At 34.9% G+C, this 20,524-nt stretch overlaps 1 protein-coding gene across 1 annotated transcript in view; it reads left to right on the forward strand.

Moving 5' to 3' along the window:
- LOC114667019 (serine/threonine-protein kinase Nek9) overlaps nt 1–20,524 on the forward strand; it is a 65,705-nt gene that overhangs the window by 22,341 nt on the left and 22,840 nt on the right. The window contains exons 6-14 of the mRNA XM_028822089.2: nt 631–762; nt 1,309–1,419; nt 3,297–3,361; nt 3,524–3,574; nt 4,624–4,816; nt 8,122–8,266; nt 14,700–14,900; nt 15,121–15,167; nt 19,967–20,128. Coding sequence (XP_028677922.1) covers nt 631–762; nt 1,309–1,419; nt 3,297–3,361; nt 3,524–3,574; nt 4,624–4,816; nt 8,122–8,266; nt 14,700–14,900; nt 15,121–15,167; nt 19,967–20,128 — 1,107 coding nt within the window. The remainder of the gene's footprint in view (nt 1–630; nt 763–1,308; nt 1,420–3,296; nt 3,362–3,523; nt 3,575–4,623; nt 4,817–8,121; nt 8,267–14,699; nt 14,901–15,120; nt 15,168–19,966; nt 20,129–20,524) is intronic.

The following is a 20,524-nucleotide window of genomic DNA, read 5'->3' on the forward strand; positions in this document are numbered from 1 at the left end:
AATTGGGCAGCTGTTGATAAAAAGCAACTTTATAAATAAGCGTATCTTGTTCTGTCATTTTGTCCTTGAACACTATGCTATCTATCTATCTATTTCTGTCCTTTTATTGTCCAGATGAACAGCCAAGGGAAATGTATTTTTTTTCTTTCCTTTTGCTTCTTTTCTGTTTGCTATTTCTAGCTATTTGAGAGTAAGCATTTTTGTATGGTTGACAGTAAAATGGAACCAGTGACATTGCAAACATGTAGTTTGAAAATTAAAAAAAATGCATTAATGTGTTTTTGTTAAAAAATATTTATTTCTTGATGAGGGCTTTGTTTTTCTTTGAATGAACGTGTTTTAATTAAAAGTCAGATGTTTCTCATTTTTTCAGTGCAAGATGACGGTTCTTCAGCAAACAGCATTTTTTTTTTTTTTCTCCAACCCTTCTTACTAATTTTTGCAAGGGGTGTCAATAATAGTGGAGGACACTGTGTGTGTGTGTGTGTGTATATATATATATATATATATATATATATATATATATATATATATATATAATACAATATCTTCCAAATAATACAAAGTGTACACAATATGTTTTGTTCTTATGTAATATGTTGTAATCTGAGTTTCATTTTTCTTTCTTAGTGTGTAGGTACCCCCTATTACATGTCCCCAGAGCTCTGTCAAGGTGTGAAATACAGCTTCAAATCGGACATCTGGGCTCTGGGCTGTGTCATCTTTGAACTATTGACTTTGACAAGAACATTTGATGCAACAGTATGAGTTTTGATTTTTAATTGCTTTTTAGCTGTAATTTTCTTTCTTTCTTTCCGTCATTTTTTTAAACCCAGTTTGTCTTTTATTGGGTAGCAATTATCTGTGTGTCTGTTTGTTCAATACCATTTCACTACACAATTAAATAACTTTGACCATGGTGTAAGCTGGTCAATACAGTATAATATTACTCATTTATTTGCTAATCTAGACTAATTACCCTCATAAAATGATACAGTAGGTTTCCAGTGCTGATTTTTTTATTTTATTGTGCAAACCTGTATCATATTGTTAAATGTAACTACTACTGAGATCGAAACTACCATCTTAACTTTTGCAGGTGCTGGATTTAGTTTAGTAAAGCAGATGTTTTACAATAGGCTCCTTATGAGTGTAAGATTCAGGTGTAAATAGAAACAGCATACCTGATCTTAAAGACCTGTTTAGTTGATATTTTAATGCTATCACTGCAAAACCACTCAGTTGAGCAATTTTCACTTTATTTATTTATTTATTTTTAATTTAACTGATTTGTTATTTCATGGTTAGAACCCCTTAAACTTATGTGTGAAGATTGTACAAGGAAATCGAGCCATGGAGATGGATTCCAAAGTATTCTCTGAAGAGATAATTAACCTTGTGCATGACTGCTTAAATCAGGTGTGTAGCAAGACACAAATGAAAATGTGAGCTCAATTTTGGCTAAACATTTTTTTCTAAGTGTATAAATGACAAGAATTAGTATGCTTTTTCTAGTATCGCTTTATAAGAAGACAATATAATAAAATTTTTGTGCTTTTATTCCATACTGAAAAAACTGAATATATTTTTTTTTTTGTAAGTGTGCATTAAAGTAATTGTATTTGTTAGTGATAACACAGATGAGACACACTATGCTGTTATCCCAACCAATGCAAGATCAATTTTATTAGAGAAGAGAGTAAGGTTGGGAGCATGTGCTGATAGCGTGTTGCCGCACCCACCACATGGTGATCCACCTGGATTGGGACCCGAGTGCAGCAGGTGACACTTCAGCACCACATTGGAACAGTGTGAGGTTTTTTACGGTGGCTGGAGTGCCAGTCCTGTCACCAACCCCCAAGTTTTCCCTGTAAGTTGGAGGACCTGCTTGCAGGGCTGGATGCAGATTAACGTCATACCCAGGATGAAGCAATTGCAGATTAAGGGCCTTAGGGTACACAAAAATGTAATGCTTTGATTTGAGCAAAAGTTTAAGAGTGTAATCTTTGTGTCAGTAATTTTATCTGTAATCATTTTACAAAACAGCTTGATGGATTATCAAATAATGGGAGGAAAGCAATGATTTATATGTTCTGTTTAAATGATGATAGAAAAACATCAGTAAATGATGTAGTAAAAAATATACCTAGTCTAAAATATTGTACTACATATGTATAGTAGATGTTCTTTTGAAAATACAGTAGTTCTTTGACATTTACCCAACTAATTATTACCATTAAAAATACTTGATTTAACAGCACTTGCAAGCATTGTTCAATAAAGAAATATGCTACTTTTTTAACACTTTTTTTGCATAATGTATTACAAGAGCTCTGATCCGATATTGAAAACTCAAGTATTTATGTGATTTGTAAAGAATAAAACCTATAATAACACAGTTCAATTGGTCATGTACAGTACCCTTAAGGCAAAGAATAAAAAGAGAACATCTTCAGTATAACAAACTGGTGATATATCCAAAAATCTGCTGCCACTACACTGATTTTGTTACTCTGTTTCATGATCACTTCTACCCTAGTTCTGAAAAAGACCACAAGATACATGATCTGCTTTGTATAGCTGCTCATCCTTTAGCTGATAGGACAAAGCTATTCTTTTCAAAGGAGAAGTCCATGATCTCAGCTTATCACCTTGGTGAGGTGAGAAGCTTGTGTACCTCGATGATCTTTAAAGCTGTGTTGTCTAGTAGCAGTCAGGCTCGATCAAACAAAGCCATGTGGATCTGTCAGATGAGCTCACTGCTCACAAGATGAAAGATGAGAGTTGGGTACAATGCCAGAAAAGAGCGGAATGGATATTGTCAACATTCAAAATTTAAATAATCCTGAAATAAATGTAGCATGTGACTTGTTGTGAAGGTAACTGATTTTATTAATAGTTCTTTGGCATCAAAGTTGCTGTTGGTTCCTTTTCAGAATACAGTTGTATATCCTTGCAGTTTTGTTGCATATAATGCTCAACAGCTTGCTTTCATGATCATATTCCTGTACAGTATTCAGTTTTTTGACTTAATATGTTTTATTAATTAGTAAATGAAAAAAGATCTTTTTACAAATCTAGAGATTTCCTAAGTTAAGCCTTATGCATTAAAGAGTTTGGCCTTCTTTTCCCAAACTGCAAAAAATAAGCCCTGGAGAGGGAAGAATAAAACTTGAAATTGTTTGATTGTTTCACCTCCTCATAGTTTAAAAGCATTTAAAAAAATCAGTGTGATACTTTGCTTCAAACTGTACTTGTTATTGCTTTTAGTCATAAATTTCTTTTTTTTTTTTTAGGATCCAGATAAGAGACCCACAGCCGAGCAGATACTCGAGCTTCCAATTTTATACAAACGCAGACTGTAAGTTTTTATAAAGTTGTTTACAGCAGTGCTAATATAGTGCTTTAGTGTTTATCATATCTATTTAATGTTTCAAATAGAATTATAAATACAGCATATTGTTTTATCATTTTATGTAGTAAAATAGCATCTCATACAATACCCTACTTTTTGTGTTTCCAGAGAATTAGAGGAGAAGGTCTGCAGACTAAATGGCCCTAATAAACGACCAAGGTAAGGTGTACATATTCTTTTTTTTTTTTAACATGCATTTTTTGGGTGCTTACACAAATGGCAGTTAGAAGTACTTTCCTAAATATATTAATGAATATTCTTCATTACAATTCCCCTATGCAAGTGGTTTCCACGGTTTGGATTTCAAGTACTCTTTTCTGGGCACATAGAATTTGCTCTTAAACATGAAAGCTTATTGTTAAGCCATATGACATAATTCTGATGTTTACCCTAATTAGGACTAATTTTAAGAATTCAGTAATAGCTTTAATTGTAGATCTAGGTACAGTACAGTGGATATAAGAAGTCTATACATCCCTGCCAAAATCATAGATTTTGTGTAATAAAAAATGAAACCAAGATAAATCCTGTTGCTATATAATTAATGCATTATACTTCCAGATAAGCATTCATTGGTTGTCAGCTCTCATGCACACAAACAACACTCGTACAGCTAAAAAAAAATCAGATTTATTTGAATTTGAAATTTGAGCAAGTCGTAGACTACTTAGACTGCCTCTGACTCCCTAAGATTGTGTAAATGAAGGATACAGTAAGAAATTGCCAGAAAAATCGCAAAATATGACTTAGCCTTTAGTCTCTTTGAAAGTCAATCTGACCTCGAAGGGATCACGGTCCAAAATGAATGTTGTCTCCCACTTTTACTTACTGTGTTTAGGACACTGGATGGAATAGTAGGCGGGGCAGAAGTGATATCAGTTTTTGCCCGAAAGTTCTCTACTTCTCTCTGAGGAAAGAACATAAAAGCTGTTGACAGTGTTTCACTGTCATACTTCCCTGTCCTTCTAAAGTTTCAGATCCAGTAAGCTGCTATGACGGCTTGCGTATGTCACAATATATTTTAGTCATGTTACTACTTGTCTCAAGTACATAAGCCCCCTGTCTTTGATCATTATGAAGCAAGTTAGAAAAATATTAGAATCATCTTGCGAAACCTGAAGAATTTAGGACACACAGCCTTTCAATGACAGTGAAGCGTGTTCCATATTTTTTTGAACCATAACTAATTGCTGGTAATTCCTTTCCAGGTTAAGCACAGTTACTGAAACATCTATTGCTGTTGTAACCTCTCGGTCCAGTGAAGTTTATTTTTGGGGAGGTGGTAAGTTTACTCCACAGAAACAAGATGCTTTCAAAGGAGGATGTAGTGCCCATCAGGTGTGTGCAGGAGAAACTCACTTTGCGGTTGTGACTGTTGAGAAGGAGCTGTACACTTGGGCAGTAAGTGTTTCACTTGTACATAAGATCATTGTTCATTTAAATAAACATTTGATCACCAAAGAATTAAATAATTGTATAGGCAATAGGCTTTGTAAAATCTCTTACAAGAACTTTTCAGTACTGTTATTTTCACAACAATTAATGTACATAGTTCTGGTATCAACTTTGATCACTGTTGTTTGTTTTGGGTATGCTGTAGCCTTATTTGCCATGAGCAGAGTATGGGTAGTAGCAGTAGAAAATTATACATTCTTTTCAAAGCCTATATTGCAAGTGCAATTGAACAATCAATGGTGGGACTAGACATTTGCAGATGTAAACTTTTACGGAAAAGTGAAAAAGATGAAATGTGGAAACCAAAGAATGTGTAGTATTCACTGCTCATTAAAGTTAGTATGTTGGAATGTTTAAAGCCTCAAACATGAAACAAGTGCTCTCACATCTCAGTTCTATGAGGCTCATTTAACAACCTTTCAGGGATCAGTTTCACTTATAAAGAGACAGACTGGACAAGTATTTTACCCCACTTAAAAAAAAAAAAAAGACACAGGGAGTCGAAAATTTTGATCCATATGGAAATCTCTTTCATAGCTATTTAGACAATAAAAGACCCATAAGGGTGCTATATTATAATGATAGGAAATTTAAAAAGGGTAAAATAATTTTGGTTTTAAATACTGTATATGCACCACACTAAAATATTTAGTAAAGTTCTTGCTGAAATTCCGAATATGGTCTCTCATAAATAAGTTCATAAAGGGATGAGGTTTCATAACGGTTTCATAATGATAACGTAAAAACTAGATGGACATCAGATATATCATAATTACCTAGATTTCTCTGAAAGATGAAGAAATTGCAGACTCCCTTAATAATGCAGTATGTATAAAAAAGATTGTCACTACAAAGTGAATTTAATCTCTAATGACAGGAGTAGTGAGGAATCAATCTTTATGTCCTGCTACTCTTATTATGAGCATGGAGTTAATATGATTTTAGTGCAACAAATACATAAAAGGAATTGTGAAACAGATGACCAGAGATTAAAAATGTTTATGGGATAATGTTTACGGAGTATAAAGTAAGAATTTATATATTTCAGAAATATTAAAAATCTGTATACATCAGAGTATACTAAAGTAGGCAATGCTAATACCTTTCTTGATAAATTAGATCAATTAGAATGTGCATTTTATAGAACAGTCTCATTGCTTCATAATGATGTAAAGGTATTGGTAAAAGTTATTGAGAAAGTGCTGCCTATAATAAAATCAAACTGGATTCACTTAAGGCAGGTTAGCTATCATCAAACATTCATCACTTGTTTGACATACACTCCCTCAGCAAATGAGTTTCCAAAAGTCTTAGTGTCTGCAGATTAAGAAAAAGTGTTTAATAGAGTAGGTTGTGGTTACCATTTTACTGTACCATTCATGCCTGCACCAAGTCACTCAAGCCCAGAAACTGACTTGCTCCTTAACAATATAAATTCAGATTATTTTAGGTAAAATACAATTAATCTATCTAGTGATAAGCTCATTATGATTTTCTACAATAAACTGTTTGTGTTTTGATACCATCCATAACTCAAAGGAAAATATATGTATTACTAGGGAACTTCGCCCATTGCTCGCTTCGCTTGCCAACCCAAACCCCAGGCCTTGTGCTACGCGCCAGCCATTTCATGTCTGTGCAGCTCGTGTATGTGGATTTCACTTTCACCAAACAACAAATCTTTTAATTCTCGTGGATACGCCTCTTCATTGGGAAGAAACACTACTTTTCCCTGATTGCAACTTGAATTAGACGATCTACAAGTCTCTGACTTAAAGTTTAAATCCAAACAATATATTCAATCTCTTTTTACTGTTCTGTTATTTCACGGAATAATAATTTCTGTTTATTTGTGCTAATGCAATCTTTACTATCATTTTTTGATACTTTAAAATTTTAGTACTTTCATTATCTCTAACCTGCTCTGCATGTGTATTGCACCAACATTTTTGAATTCTTTACAACGTCATCTACTCTTTGTCTTTTATTTCCCGCCCCGGGCGTGGTTAAATCTCTTGGCACAAAGTCTCGTCTCGCGGGACATGAAAGTATCTCTCTGAAAAAGTCACGTCTCGTCCCAGGCTAAAAAAGTCTCGTCTCGTCCCAGGATTTTTTGAGTATAATAGAGAGATATTTTACCTAAATCTAAGAAAATGAAATTTCCTTTACATGGAACTATGCTGAACTTCTTTAGAATTTGGCAAGAATGTGTTACTCTAAAATGTCTGCCAGAAACTTGTCAGTGTTTCGGCTAAACTGTTTGTTTTAATCAATGTGAGAATATATAACAAATTTATAATACTATTATATTTTCAGCAAGAGTCAGGATTTAGTTTGATTTAAGATTAACATATATTAACTCTTTCTGTGATATATGGAACTGACACTTTCTGATTGGACTGAATTTTTTTCCTTTTTTATAGCTACAGTATGTGTTTTTGATTGTTAAAATGCTTGTCTTATAATGCATATTTTAAAATAAAGAAAATATAATAATAAAAATGTATTGGAGCATTTATTCTACTGTCAGGACTATATCATATATATGTATTTGTTGCGAGTAAGTTACTTTTAAGAATATATTGCTTTTCCTCAGTTACTTCTGTAATGAATAGTTGTGAGAAAATATTTTAAGTCACCTAGTCAGTCTAATTTTGCATGTGTTTTAACCTTACATCTTAGTTTCTTAGGTACTTGCAAGTAGATTTTTATAATTATTTTGATACGTGGTTTTGATTTGGTTTCTTGAGTAACTTGTGGAGGACAGCTTAAAATCAGTTTAATCTGAGTGGTTCAATAACAGTGGCTTGAAGAGAAAGGACAGCATGACAGTGTAAAAGCAGGAATCAATTTATTCCGTTCAAAGCAAAATTGAAATATTTACATGTAATATTACATTACATACTGCACTAAAGCATAGCATATTGATAATACTTTTATTCTACAAAAGGTTATGATACAACAGTATTAAAATTGTCATTACTTTATTAATAGTTTTGATTTACTTATGAAGTGGCAGTAAATTGCACAAAGGTTTCAGGAATTGTCTGTCGTTATACACCTTTTTAAGTCTTCAATGATTAATGAACATGAATGCTTTTGTATGCAGATAAAAGAAGAAAAAAATGAAAAACTGTTTATCATATTCATTCTGTGCAAACAACATGCAACCTACAGTACAATATCTTAAATGAATTTAGATAATTGTGAAAACAAGGCATTTAATAAAATTATGCTTATTCATTTATTAGAATGTGCAGGGAGGAGCGAAAATGGTTGGCCAGCTTGGACATGGAGACCAGGCATCCTACAGACAACCAAAGAGAGTTGAAAGGCTGCAAGGAAAAGCTATTCGCCAAGTGGCCTGTGGAGCAGATTTCACAGCCTGCATAACGGGTAAATTAGTTATACAAATGTAAAAAATGAATTGCTTCTGGCAACCTAATGTTAGAAATACATCGAGTGTATACACAATTTAATGAAGCATTTAATAAATTACCTTGTCAATTTGACATTATTTCTTCCTTCTGTATCAGGTCACTTTTGTTTTTCAGATCAAGCATATGTTGTAATTTATTTTGGAGAGTAGTCTTCTTACATGAATAGGTTTTCAGTTGCTTTACAGAAGTCATTTAGTTACTAATAATTGACATACAGTTGCTGTTCAGTGAATTAATTATTTGTATAATGTGTAGTACTACTGATGCCTTTCTTGAATCAGTAGGTTTCTTCATAATTGATTGTAAACATTTTTGCAGTTATTCAGGATTATTTATTTTATTTTAATTGCAGCTTTTAATTATATTTTTTTTTACTAAAATAAAAAAGATTGTAAAAGTCTGGTTAATAATTTCATTCATTTATTTTACATACGTAAACCATACAATATCACTAAAATCCATTGGCAAACCAAATTTGTAATATTTATATGTCAAATTTATTTGAAATGTGTTTAATATAGATTTGATTTTCAGCTGTCTGTGCCACATTTAAAGATAGACATGAAAATCTTTCCTCTTATTTGTGATGAAGAAATATGTTCTAAATTCCTATTAATATATTTTCTTCACCTGTCAAAATTAGTATTTATTTGAAAAGTAAGCAGGAAATTCAGTTGTTTTTCAAATTTTATATATGCTGTTGTGTGTGTGCGTGTGCGTGTGTGTGTGTGTGTGTGTGTGTAAAATATATGCATTTGTTTTAGGTACATTTCAAGTTTTCTTAGCATGTTGCTTAAAGTATTTAAGTCCCATTTAATAGGGAAAATATTTTTGTATGATTTATATCTCAAATTAAATGTTTAATTTATTTCTTAAACTTCTTTAAAAGTGTAACCATTTTGAATTGAATATCTGTGAGAAGTTTCACATCTCTTACCTGTATTCTTTATTTACTAGCTATTTATTATTTTCTTAATTTCAGATTAAATGTTAAGCCAAATTTATTTTGTTTAAAATAGTACCAGCAGGCCCACATTATGGCAGAGTGGTTTACTGCTGCTTCACCACTCCAGTGTCCTGAGATTGAATTGCACATTCTCCCTTATCTATGTGGGTTATCTTTGAGTCCTCCAGTTTTTCTTCCACATCCTAAATCTGGGCAGTTTAGGTTAATTGACATGGTTTCTATCTATGCAGTAGGCATAGACACTCAGTCCCCGTGATGCAGATCTGTATAACCAGGTTGGAGACCGATGGATGGATAATACCAAATAATATTACATACATAGCAAATCTCCAGTTCTCAGGTGTCCTGTTTCAAAGTAAAATAATAATGCCTTCAAGGGAGAATACTAAATTCTGATGCCTATCATCCTTTGTCACACTTTCTTGGTCTACTATTGTACTTGTATAACCTATGCATAAAGTGACCTTTAAAACCCCCTTTGGTTTTTCTTTTTGTCTAACACTATAAACATGCAGTTACATTTTCAGATGCATTGAGCTACTTATATAATTATACCAGCAACCCCGCGATTCTCGAAAGAATTGCAAATCCAAGAATGGCAATCACTTTCTGTTCCCTCCGATATTTGTAGGGATGAAATATCATGGAGGGTGGGTGCGTCCACAGTGCCACTCACAGTATGGCGGCGACGTTGACGTACGATTTTGCTAGTCATGAGGCGTGTTTCAGAAGTGCGTTGTAGGCGCCTTCGTGTATTGTTTTTATTCATGCAGTCTTGCTTTTGGCAGCGGTGGTAGTGTGAACGACTTGCCTGTTGCCTCTGGCATCTGTGCATATATACTGTACAACCCGTCGTGCACGCTGCACTCATAATAACCGCTTTTCCAGCAGGGTGATCTATCACGTCCGCATCACGATTTATGTACTCCATCAGCGACTTGTAGTTATCGGCCCTCAGTGCAGGTTGGTTGTTTTTAATCCATTGGAGATCATTTGATTCTGCTCGAACGTAAACATCACCTATGTATTGTTGAGTTAGCTTTCCTGCATTGATTAATGGATTAAACTCGTCTCTTACTGAGAGTCTGTAGGAAAAATATTCTTTCATTGATACCCGTGATCTCTTCTGTGCTTGATTTTTTTTTATATCTGCAAATTCCAGCACTCCATCCTTCCTGGCCAGTTGGAAACAAAATGGGGTATGTCAAAGTATCAAGTTTAGGAAAACAAATGTCCACACATTGGAATTTAGATTGGTTGGTTCCATCAGGACGTAAATGCATGACAGTATCGCGGTGAAACGGAGGCTCACCGTCATTACTTTGAAACACAATTGCCACTTCATTAACGATGGGAACATTGTATCGTCTCAGATCCTGTTCTTTGTCCTTTATTAGCACTAAGGCAATTGTAGTTGGTGCCACACCGTCCGCCTCTGCTTTTGTATTGGCTTCTATTTCAACCTCATGTAGCATTTTTATAGAGTTTGCTAATGGGTGATTGTTTTTGACTTCAGCTATGTTTCTCATTATTAGCTCTGTGCATTGCTTGTTTTCAGGAAGGTTCATTCGTTGATATACTGCATCATCTAGATGTAACACGCACATTTGCGGTGGTGATTTGGCTCAGGGTACACTGTTCCAATCCGATGCAATATTTGTCCACGCACGCAAAAGCAGTATGGGCCATTCCCAGGTGGTGGCTTGATATTTACCCCAGTAGATGCAAAGGCAAATGAACTATTGTAGGATCTAATGCATTCCATAAAGCTTTTACTTTCGGGTACATTGTTAGTCAAAAGCTTCCATAAATATTCAGGATATTTATCCAAAGGAGGCAGCTTAACTTGACCTCTTTGACAATAACGTGTAAACTCATCAGTTGTACTGCCAGTTTTTTCTTCAAGGAAGTTAAGTGAATGACAATGACTGCAAATGACACTCATTAATCCCAATGAATTTTCATGAACAGTGGACTCATTATAGAATGCGTTCTCAGCTAACTGGCGGAATTGTTGAGCGTCTGTCTGTCGTTCCTGTCTTTGGCTTTTCCTTTGTTGGAATACTGAACATCTTAAACCTTTTAAACGACTTTGTAGCCCTTCTGCAGTTTCATTTTGGATCCGTGCCTCTCTTGCATGTAGTGTTTAAGAAGCGCGTTGTAGGTGCCTTCGTTCATTGTTTTCATCCATACGGGCTCGGTTTTGTATTTGTAATCGTTTATTTCCGTTACTTGAGGTGTTTCGTTTTGGAGCCATGACTTCTTTGGTTCTGGTGTTTGTGAAGCGCGTTGTAGGATCCTCCGTTTATTGTTTTTATCCATGCGGTCTCATTTTTGTTTCTCTGTTACTGAATTACCGTTATGTGATTCAAACATGCCACACAGACTGCTGGCACAGTGGATTAGAGCAAGTTTAGTTTACAGGTTGTGTTGTTTGGGCGCCACCTACTGACTCTGGGGCGCTGCGGCACAGTGCGCATGCGCTTTGGTGCGTCCGCCGTGCATAAATTAAACTGTTGTTTAGTAATATAGAAGTATAGTGCTGTTAAATGAAGCTCTAATCAAGGGCTTTCAATTTAAAAGAATTAAATTAGTTTTAAAGGTAAAGGCGATAAAATGTACCGGTAATTAAAGAGAGAGAATCTTGTTTAATGGGGTTGTCTCGGTCAATGACAAAACAAATTCCAAATTTAAATGTCCATAAACAAGATATGTTCATGAATTCATTCATACAACTGGGAATTCTAGAAATGTAAAAATTTCACATCTATAAATCAGAATTGTAAAATAAGCTACTTTCAATTGAGAGCCTTAAGATACTTCATTAGTGGGGTGATCAAGCAAGGGAATTACCGGTATATTATGTTATAGGCTCACACGTGTACAGCATGTTTAAAATAAATGTGAATCACTTCTGTTAAAATTTTTTGCTTTTACACATATTCTGTAAAATGACACTGCCAAAACTAATACACCTTTGTATTTATAATTAATTACACACTGTTTTTATATACTGTAGCAGCTTTCTGTAATGAACACCACTAAAAGTTGCTTTACAAGTAAAGATTAATGATAAAATAGTTTTAGAAAATATAATATTTTATATTCCATTTACTGAGTAATCACTTTCAGGTTTCATTTGAGCTTTTAATGCCACTTCAGAAATGTGTTATAATCTTTAGGGCAGATCTCTTGTTCTCTCTCAGTGGAGCTGTGAGCAAAAAAGAAATAATTTATAACACTCAGATATTTAAATATTATATAAAATAAATATATTGATTGCTATTGTAAAAGAAGGTAAGGTACTTGCCTATTTTACTTAAAACGTGAGCAGCTCAGCACTAGCAAACAATGATAATTAGTTGTCTCATAAAATTAATTTCAAATGTGCTTTATTTTACTATGGGTGATGTTTCAAATATATACTGAAAAAATACTGGAAAATGACTTTTGTGTCTCTTGCTGTTGATGACTCAAGTCAATATGATAGCACTTCCATGTGCAGTATGGTATAGTGAGCAGTCTTTAAACTATAAGGCTGCCAGTTAAATTTCTGCCTCACCTCGTGACCCTGAGCAAATCATTTAACCTGCTTGTGCTCCACAGGTTGGAATAAAAAAACTTACTTTTAAAAAGTTAAAAATTACCCTATCCTTGTAATTTGCATTATAGTAATACCTGAATTGTGCCATACATATGTGTAGCCAGCACCAAAAACAAGCATTATACAGGTCAAATCCCGCTATAGTGAATACTAATGTAACAAAATTTTCAGAGTAACGAATACTTTTTGTTGGGCCTGACAAATGTTCATACAACATAATTTTTAACAGATTTTGTTTTAACAAAATGTAAATTTCAGTATAACAAATGTTTTTTTCAAGCAAAAAAAATGGCCAGGGAAGATGATAATGCAATTCTAAAAATACTTAATGCCACGCCTATACATTCGCTGAGTCTGCAACAGGCTGTCTTTCTTGTTAGACCAAAAGAAAGTTGCAGTCTGTTGTGAAATTTCTGGTCTTGGTCAGTCTTGGTGAGGTACAGTGAGAGTGTAGGTGCAACATCATACAGGTATAGCCATATCCTGAGTTGGTGCTCCACTGAGCATCTGTAGTGAGTAGTTATGTCATGTGCGGATATTGTGCTGTCAGAGTTTCATAGCACTTTTCAGTTTTCTTTGCGATGAACAAAAAAAGTGACCAATTGTATCAGTGTATGCTGGAAAAAAAAAGTTACATGTCTCATTTTCATTCTGTTTTCATACCTGTATTTCTATTTAAAAAAAAAAAAAGTCACATCTAATGTCTCATTTTCAAATAAAAATATGTTTTGCAGTTTAAGAAGCGCTGTTTTTTTATACAGGTATTGTCAAGCTTGGGTCACAGAGTTGCACTAGAGACAGGATGGTGAGTCCAGGTTTCCAAGGAAAATACAGGTACTTTATTACTGTACAGAGAAGGCAGGTACAGTCTCAAGACCTCATTCAAAATAGGAGCTATTACTTCAGTACTCAAGCACACGAGATAGAAGATGTAACATGGGGCATCCATCCTGCTTTACCTCCCATCTTCAGATTAGATTGGAAGCATTAGAACACTAGCGGCTTGGAATCACCGCTATGGCAGACCAGGACAGTATGAGGAAAAGCAGGTCAAAGCCTGGCCTCAAATATTCTAAACATCATGCAACAAGCAGGTTACATAGCAATTGCTTTGCCCTTGGTTTACTGCTTACCAGATGCAGCACTGCAGCAATAGAGCTGTCTTTGTGCCACTGCTGTTAGAGATGGCGAATCGCGGGCAGCCCCGGTCACAATACTCTATGTATTTTCCCCCATATTCGTTATAACAAAATTTCCATTATAACAAAGTATTTTTATGGTCCCATGAATTTCGTTACAACGGGATTCCACCTGTAATATGAATGAACTTTGAAGTCTGGCTCTTAGAAGGCTCCCTGAAATAATTGGTATGTGTGTAACATGGGCAATGGAGATATAATGTTCAAATCAGAAAATAACATTTTAGGAAGAGCATGGGAGTCACGTCCCTTACACCTTTCTTGGGAAACTATATAATTAAAAATTGTTTACAATCAACCTTTTTCTTGGTATAATTTTGAAGGTGAAAAATTGCAGTTATGATGCTGACACTAAGGTGTGGGGCTCAAAAATGTTTTTAATGTTGCCAGATGTTTAAAAAAAAAAAAAACTAACAAGGGTTTATCTCAAGATATCCTGTCAATTACAGTCCATGTGCTAGCTAACTATTCCATTTAAATGCTGCTTTCTCGGTGAAAAGAAAAGGAATTTACTAATTTTAAATCTGCGGCAATAACATTGCACAATCTATGTGCATTTTTTGCAGCTTGTGATTCTATATGTATTGATTGTGATATTAATTATTACTTTCATTTGCAGATGAAGGCCACATGTACATGTTTGGCTCCGATTATTATGGCTGCATTGGAGTGGATGGAGAACTTGGAGAGGAGGTCCTTGAACCTGTCCTGCTTGAGTTTTTTCTTTCCAACCCAGTGAAACAGGTGTCTTGTGGGGACAACCATGTAGTTGTTCTTACTCAGGATAAAGAAGTCTACTCTTGGGGATATGGAGAGCATGGTTAGTATGAGAAAGTAGTTTTTTTTTGCTAAGTTCTTTGCATGCAGGTTTTCGTCTGTATGTAGTTTACATCATTAAAAAAATTGATCTTTGAGCATCTGATGTTGTTTATCACTTTGTTTAGTATAAAAATGAAGTTCATCATGCTCAGTTGTTTTAAAATTATTAATTGAAAATGGTACTTTAAGTATAATGTATTTTGTCCCACCTCCTCAATTAGGTCGCCTGGGCTTGGACTCAGAAGATGACTGGTCATCTCCACAAAAGGTACAGTATGCTGGATCTTTGACCTTAAATGTATGACCAGACAATATCATACATCACATAACATTCAGTACAGCTACATCACAAATACCTGCATGTAAAATGTCAAGACAAACAAGGGTTACATAACCTATGAAAAGAAAGACATGCTACATAAAATGGTTGCTTAAGGGAATAAAAAGAGCTGACAGTAAGAGAAACAATGGGAGATATACTGGTTTCAGAAATAAGAATGAAGTGGTTTAGAAGAGAAGGACTGTTGATGCTAGGATGCAAAACATATATAACTGAATAGTAATTCAAGAAGATTAAAAAGTGAAAAAGCTTTTCATTCCTTGTAGTGAAATGTAACATAAGAAAATCATTTTGTATTAAATACTAACATGCGGTGGGCTGGTGCTCTGTCCAGAATTTTTTCCTGCCTTGCGCCCTGTCTTGGCTGGGATTGGCTCCAGCAGACCCCCGTGACCCTGTAGTTAGGATATAGCGGCTTGGATGATGGATGGATGGATAAATACTAACAGTGAAGCATAATGTGGTATTGTGCCTTCAAATTCTGCATACAATTTTACAATAACTGGAATTTAACTGTAATAACCTTTATTATTCATCTAAGTGAACCTTTTTAGGTTTTTAAACTACTTGCTTTCATTATTTATTATTAATAGTTGCATCAACACTTTATAGAATTTTAGATACTGAGTTACAGTCATATGAAAAAGTTTGGGAACCCCTCTCAGCCTGCATAATAATTTACTCTACTTTCAACAAAAAAGATAACAGTGGTATGTCTTTCATTTCCTAGGAACATCCGAGTACTGGGGTGTTTTCCAAACAAAGATTTTTAGTGAAGCAGTATTTAGTTGTATGAAATTAAATCAAATGTGAAAAACCGGCTGTGCAAACATTTGGGTACCCTTGTAATTTTGCTGATTTGAATGCATGTAACTGCTCAATACTGATTACTTGCAACACCAAATTGGTTGGATTAGCTCGTTAAGCCTTGAACTTCATAGACAGGTGTGTCCAATCATGAGAAAAGGTATTTAAGGTGGGCAATTGCGAGTTGTGCTTCCCTTTGACTCTCCTCTGAAGAGTGACAGCATGGGATCCTCAAAGCAACTCTCAAAAGATCTGAAAACAAAGATTGTTCAGTATCATGGTTTAGGGGAACTCTACAAAAAGCTATCTCAGAGGTTTAAACTGTCAGTTTCAAGTGTAAGGAATGTAATCAGGAAATGGAAGGCCACAGGCACAGTGGCTGTTAAACCCAGGTCTGGCAGGCCAAGAAAAATACAGGAGCGGCATATGCGTGGGATTGTGAGAATGGTTACAGACAACCCACAGATCACCTCCAAAGACCTGCAAGAACATCTTGCTGCAAATGGTGTATCTGTACATTGTTCTACAATTCAGCGCAATTTGCACCGAGAACATCTGTATGGCAGGGTGATGAGAAAGAAGCCCTTTCTGCACTCGTGCCACAAACAGAGTCGCTTGTTGTATGCAAATGCTCATTTAGACAAGCCAGATTCAGTGCTTTGGACTGATGAGACAAAAGTTATTTGGTTGTAACAAAAAAGCTCTTTGCATGGCTGAAGAAGAACACTGCATTCCAAGAAAAACACCTGCTACCTACTGTCAAATTTGGTGGAGGTTCCATCATGCTGTGTGGCTAGTTCAGGGACTGGGGCCCTTGTTAAAGTCGAGGGTTGGATGAATTCAACCCAGTATCAACAAATTCTTCAGGATAATGTTCAAGCATCAGTCACAAAGTTGAAATTATGCAGGGGCTGGATATTCCAACAAGACAATGACCCAAAACACAGTTCAAAATCTACAAAGGCATTCATGCAGAGGGAGAAGTACAATGTTTTTGGAATGGCCGTCACAGTCCTCTGACTTATGGGATGATTTGAAGCAGGCTGTCCATGCTCGGCAGCCATTAAATTTAACTGAAATGTAGAGATTTTTTATGGCAGAATGGTCAAAAATTCCTCCATCCAGAATCCAGACACTCATCAAAGGCTATAGGAGGTGGCTAGAGGCTGTTATATTTGCAGAAGGAGGCTCAACTAAGTACTGATGTAATATCTCTGTTGGGGTGCCCAAATTTATGCACCTGTCTAATTTTGTTATGATGCATATTGCATATTTTCTGTTAATCCAATAAACTTAATGTCACTGCTGAAATACTATTGTTTCCATAAGGCATGTCATATATTAAAAGGAAGTTTCTACTTTGAAAGCTCAGCCAATGATAAACAAAAATCCAAAGAATTAAGAGGGGTTCCCAAACTTTTTCATATGACTGTATGTTACATGTGGAATATGCATTCCACTGACATGTTTGATCAGTTTTTGTTTTTATTTATAATCCTTGACATTGGTAGCACATCCTGAACACACTAGCACAAACATTACCCCAAACACTTATACTATTATAGTTCAGAGTCGCTGTTTAAGGTTGCGTGTCCTGGAACTGTTTCCATAATAGAATACAACATAATTATACTGTTGTTCTTGGTGCTGCCTCTCATTTCTAGGAGACTGGTTCTGAATCTCTTCCTGGTCACTATGTATCTGCACATTCTCCCTCTATTTGCATTTGCTTTTTTTTTCTTTCTTTCTCTGTGCATTCTAGTTTTCTTTCTAAATCCAAAAGCCACGTTTTAATAGTACAACTTAGTGTTATCAGTTAATTTTCGAGTGTGTGTATGTGTTAGTATAAGTTAGTTAGTATTTCTTTCAGTAGACTGGTATCCTGTTCAAGATTGTCTCCTGTCTTCTGCCTTTTTCACCTGACATAGAATTCATTTTCTTATGAGCATGAATTGGGTTACGCAGGATGTAAAACAGAAGAACTAAGAAAATTAAAGAATAATGCAATATCTTTATTTCTATTTGTAATCTTTAGATTTTGTAAAATGAATGACAAAATGCTGATTTGAAATTTTTCCTTCAACAAAAGTATTTTGCTGCTAAAATATGGTGGTGGTTGCTGATGCATTGGCCTGGTTTAGTGAGTCTCACGTAGTTGTGTCGAGGCATTGGTTTCCCAATGTGCGCGTTGATTTATCATTGCTTTCACTCATCAATTGCCCACCACACAGAGTTATCAGTCAGGAGCATTACAGCTCTAAACCTCATTCACCTGGTCAATACAATGCTGCTCTTGCTGGTTTATAGCATTGTACAATAAACTAGACAGATAATATCATTTTTTCTTATTAATAGAGCATTATTTGGTATTTCTATTATGTTTTTGATTTTTTTTGACCGTTCGTCTACATGTTTAACCTATTTTTAAATTTTCCGTACTACCCCTAGCAACTTTGGGTTTAGTGGTAGCTCTAAGGCTAGAGATCTGTGCTGGCATTTGGAAGGTTGCTGGTTTGAATCCCATAAACACCAGAAGTGACTCTACTCTGTTGGGCCCCTGAGCAAGGCCCTTAACCTGCAATTGCTGTGTCCCCGGGTATGACGTTAATCTGCATCCAGCCCTCTAAAACCCCCTGGAAAACTTGGGGGTTGGTGGCAGGATTGGCACTCCAGCCACTGTATTAAAAAAAAAAAAAAAACCCACACTGTTCAGTGTGGTGCTGAGGTGTCACCCGTTGCATGGCTGCACTCTGAGCTCAATCATGTGGTGGGTCTGGCAACACATTGTAATCAGTGCATGCCCCAACCTCTCTCTCTCTCTCTCTCTCTCTCTCTCTCTCTCTTTTGAGACAAGAAAACAGGAAAATTATGACTCACAAATCAAATATGTTTGGGAAAGGTGGACATTTTTATGTTGAATGAAAAAGAAATGTAATCCTTTGCATGATATATATGTTAATAAATTATGAGATGGTAAAGTAATATGCATAATTGAAGTATATTTGATGAGTAAAACATGTTATGATGTGTTGATCACACAAAAAATTATGTCCATGTAAACAAGTTTTTATTGAAATACAGTAAATAGTTGAGATGAAATGGAGCAAGAATGTGTCAGACCATTTTGAGAAATATACTCTGAATATAGTCAAAATGCAAAATGATTTGCAAACATTATGGGAAGTTGTATACTGATGTTAAATAAGCCATTATCTGTTTCAAGTACTTAACAATAAATATTTAGAATTATAGGTTGGGGGGAACATCTATTAGGAAATATCTGCTCAAATGAGATTTTGAACAGTGCCAAGATAGATTACTGTCAGAGGACATCTTTTAAAGAATAAAAAAAAAAAAAACCTACAAAAAGTGAAAAACTATGTACATTGAAGAGATTTAAGAAATGTATTCATTTTTATCAGTGTTTTCTTGTGTTAGTATTAAAGTCTAAAAAATGAAAGTCTATTTTGATTGTTGCTGGGTTTAATTTCCAGTTTCTGCCTGTGTGATATATCCATATATCATGCTGGTTTGTCGGAGCATTCTGGTTTTCTCCTACATCTTCAAGATGTTCAACTTAAGTTAATTAGTGAATCTATGTCTCCTTGAATGTGTAAGTACTGGTAGGCATTTGAGCATGCTCAATAATTATCAAATATTCCATTAAAAGTAGTTGCCTGCCTTGTATTCATTGCTGCTGTGATAGGCTTGGGCTCTGACACAAAAATCAAAAATATGGATTCAGAAAATGAATGAATGGATGGATAATTTATGAACTTATTTTAAATTAGACTTATCAGTTCAGTATCTTTATATTAGTATTCTTGTGTTATAGAGAAAAGCAGTGTTTGTATTTATTTAGGGTTAAGTAATTTTTATATTTAAATCATCTGTTTTAATTTTTTTTCCCTTTCCTTAAGGTGAATGTGCCAAAAAGCTTAAGCATTTCTTCAGTCCATTGTGGTTCGGATGGGACTTTTTTTTTGACCCAGTCAGGGAAAGTTCTAGCTTGCGGAAATAATGAAATGAATAAACTTGGCCTCAACCAGTTTATATCAGGAATAAAGAACCATTCCCAAGAGGTACTTAAATATTTTTTATTTCTTCTTTAAGAAATAAATAAATTCTTTCTATCTGAAGAATTTGCTTTTAAGTTGATATTGTTTTATTGTAATGTTATGAAAGTCTTACAGAGAATGTAAACAGATTCTCACATCAGACAGCATTTCTAACAGATCTTCTTGCAACAAACTGCAGTACAATGCCTTATCATAATTTTCATCTTCTATATCAACAGACTGTAAATTGTGGCTGATAGTTCCAGCAACATACTTCTCCTTTTATGGGTATTCATTGTGCAAGTAGTGTGCTTTGCATATAAGTCTGTATCATTTTTATGAAACTGCCTTTACTGTTGTGCCTAAAAGAAAACACAACCCATCTGGAATATTTGGGCTGCACAGCTTCTCTGTCTGTCA

Source organism: Erpetoichthys calabaricus, chromosome 16 (assembly GCF_900747795.2).
Source record: "Erpetoichthys calabaricus chromosome 16, fErpCal1.3, whole genome shotgun sequence".
NCBI classification, from domain to species: domain Eukaryota; kingdom Metazoa; phylum Chordata; class Cladistia; order Polypteriformes; family Polypteridae; genus Erpetoichthys; species Erpetoichthys calabaricus.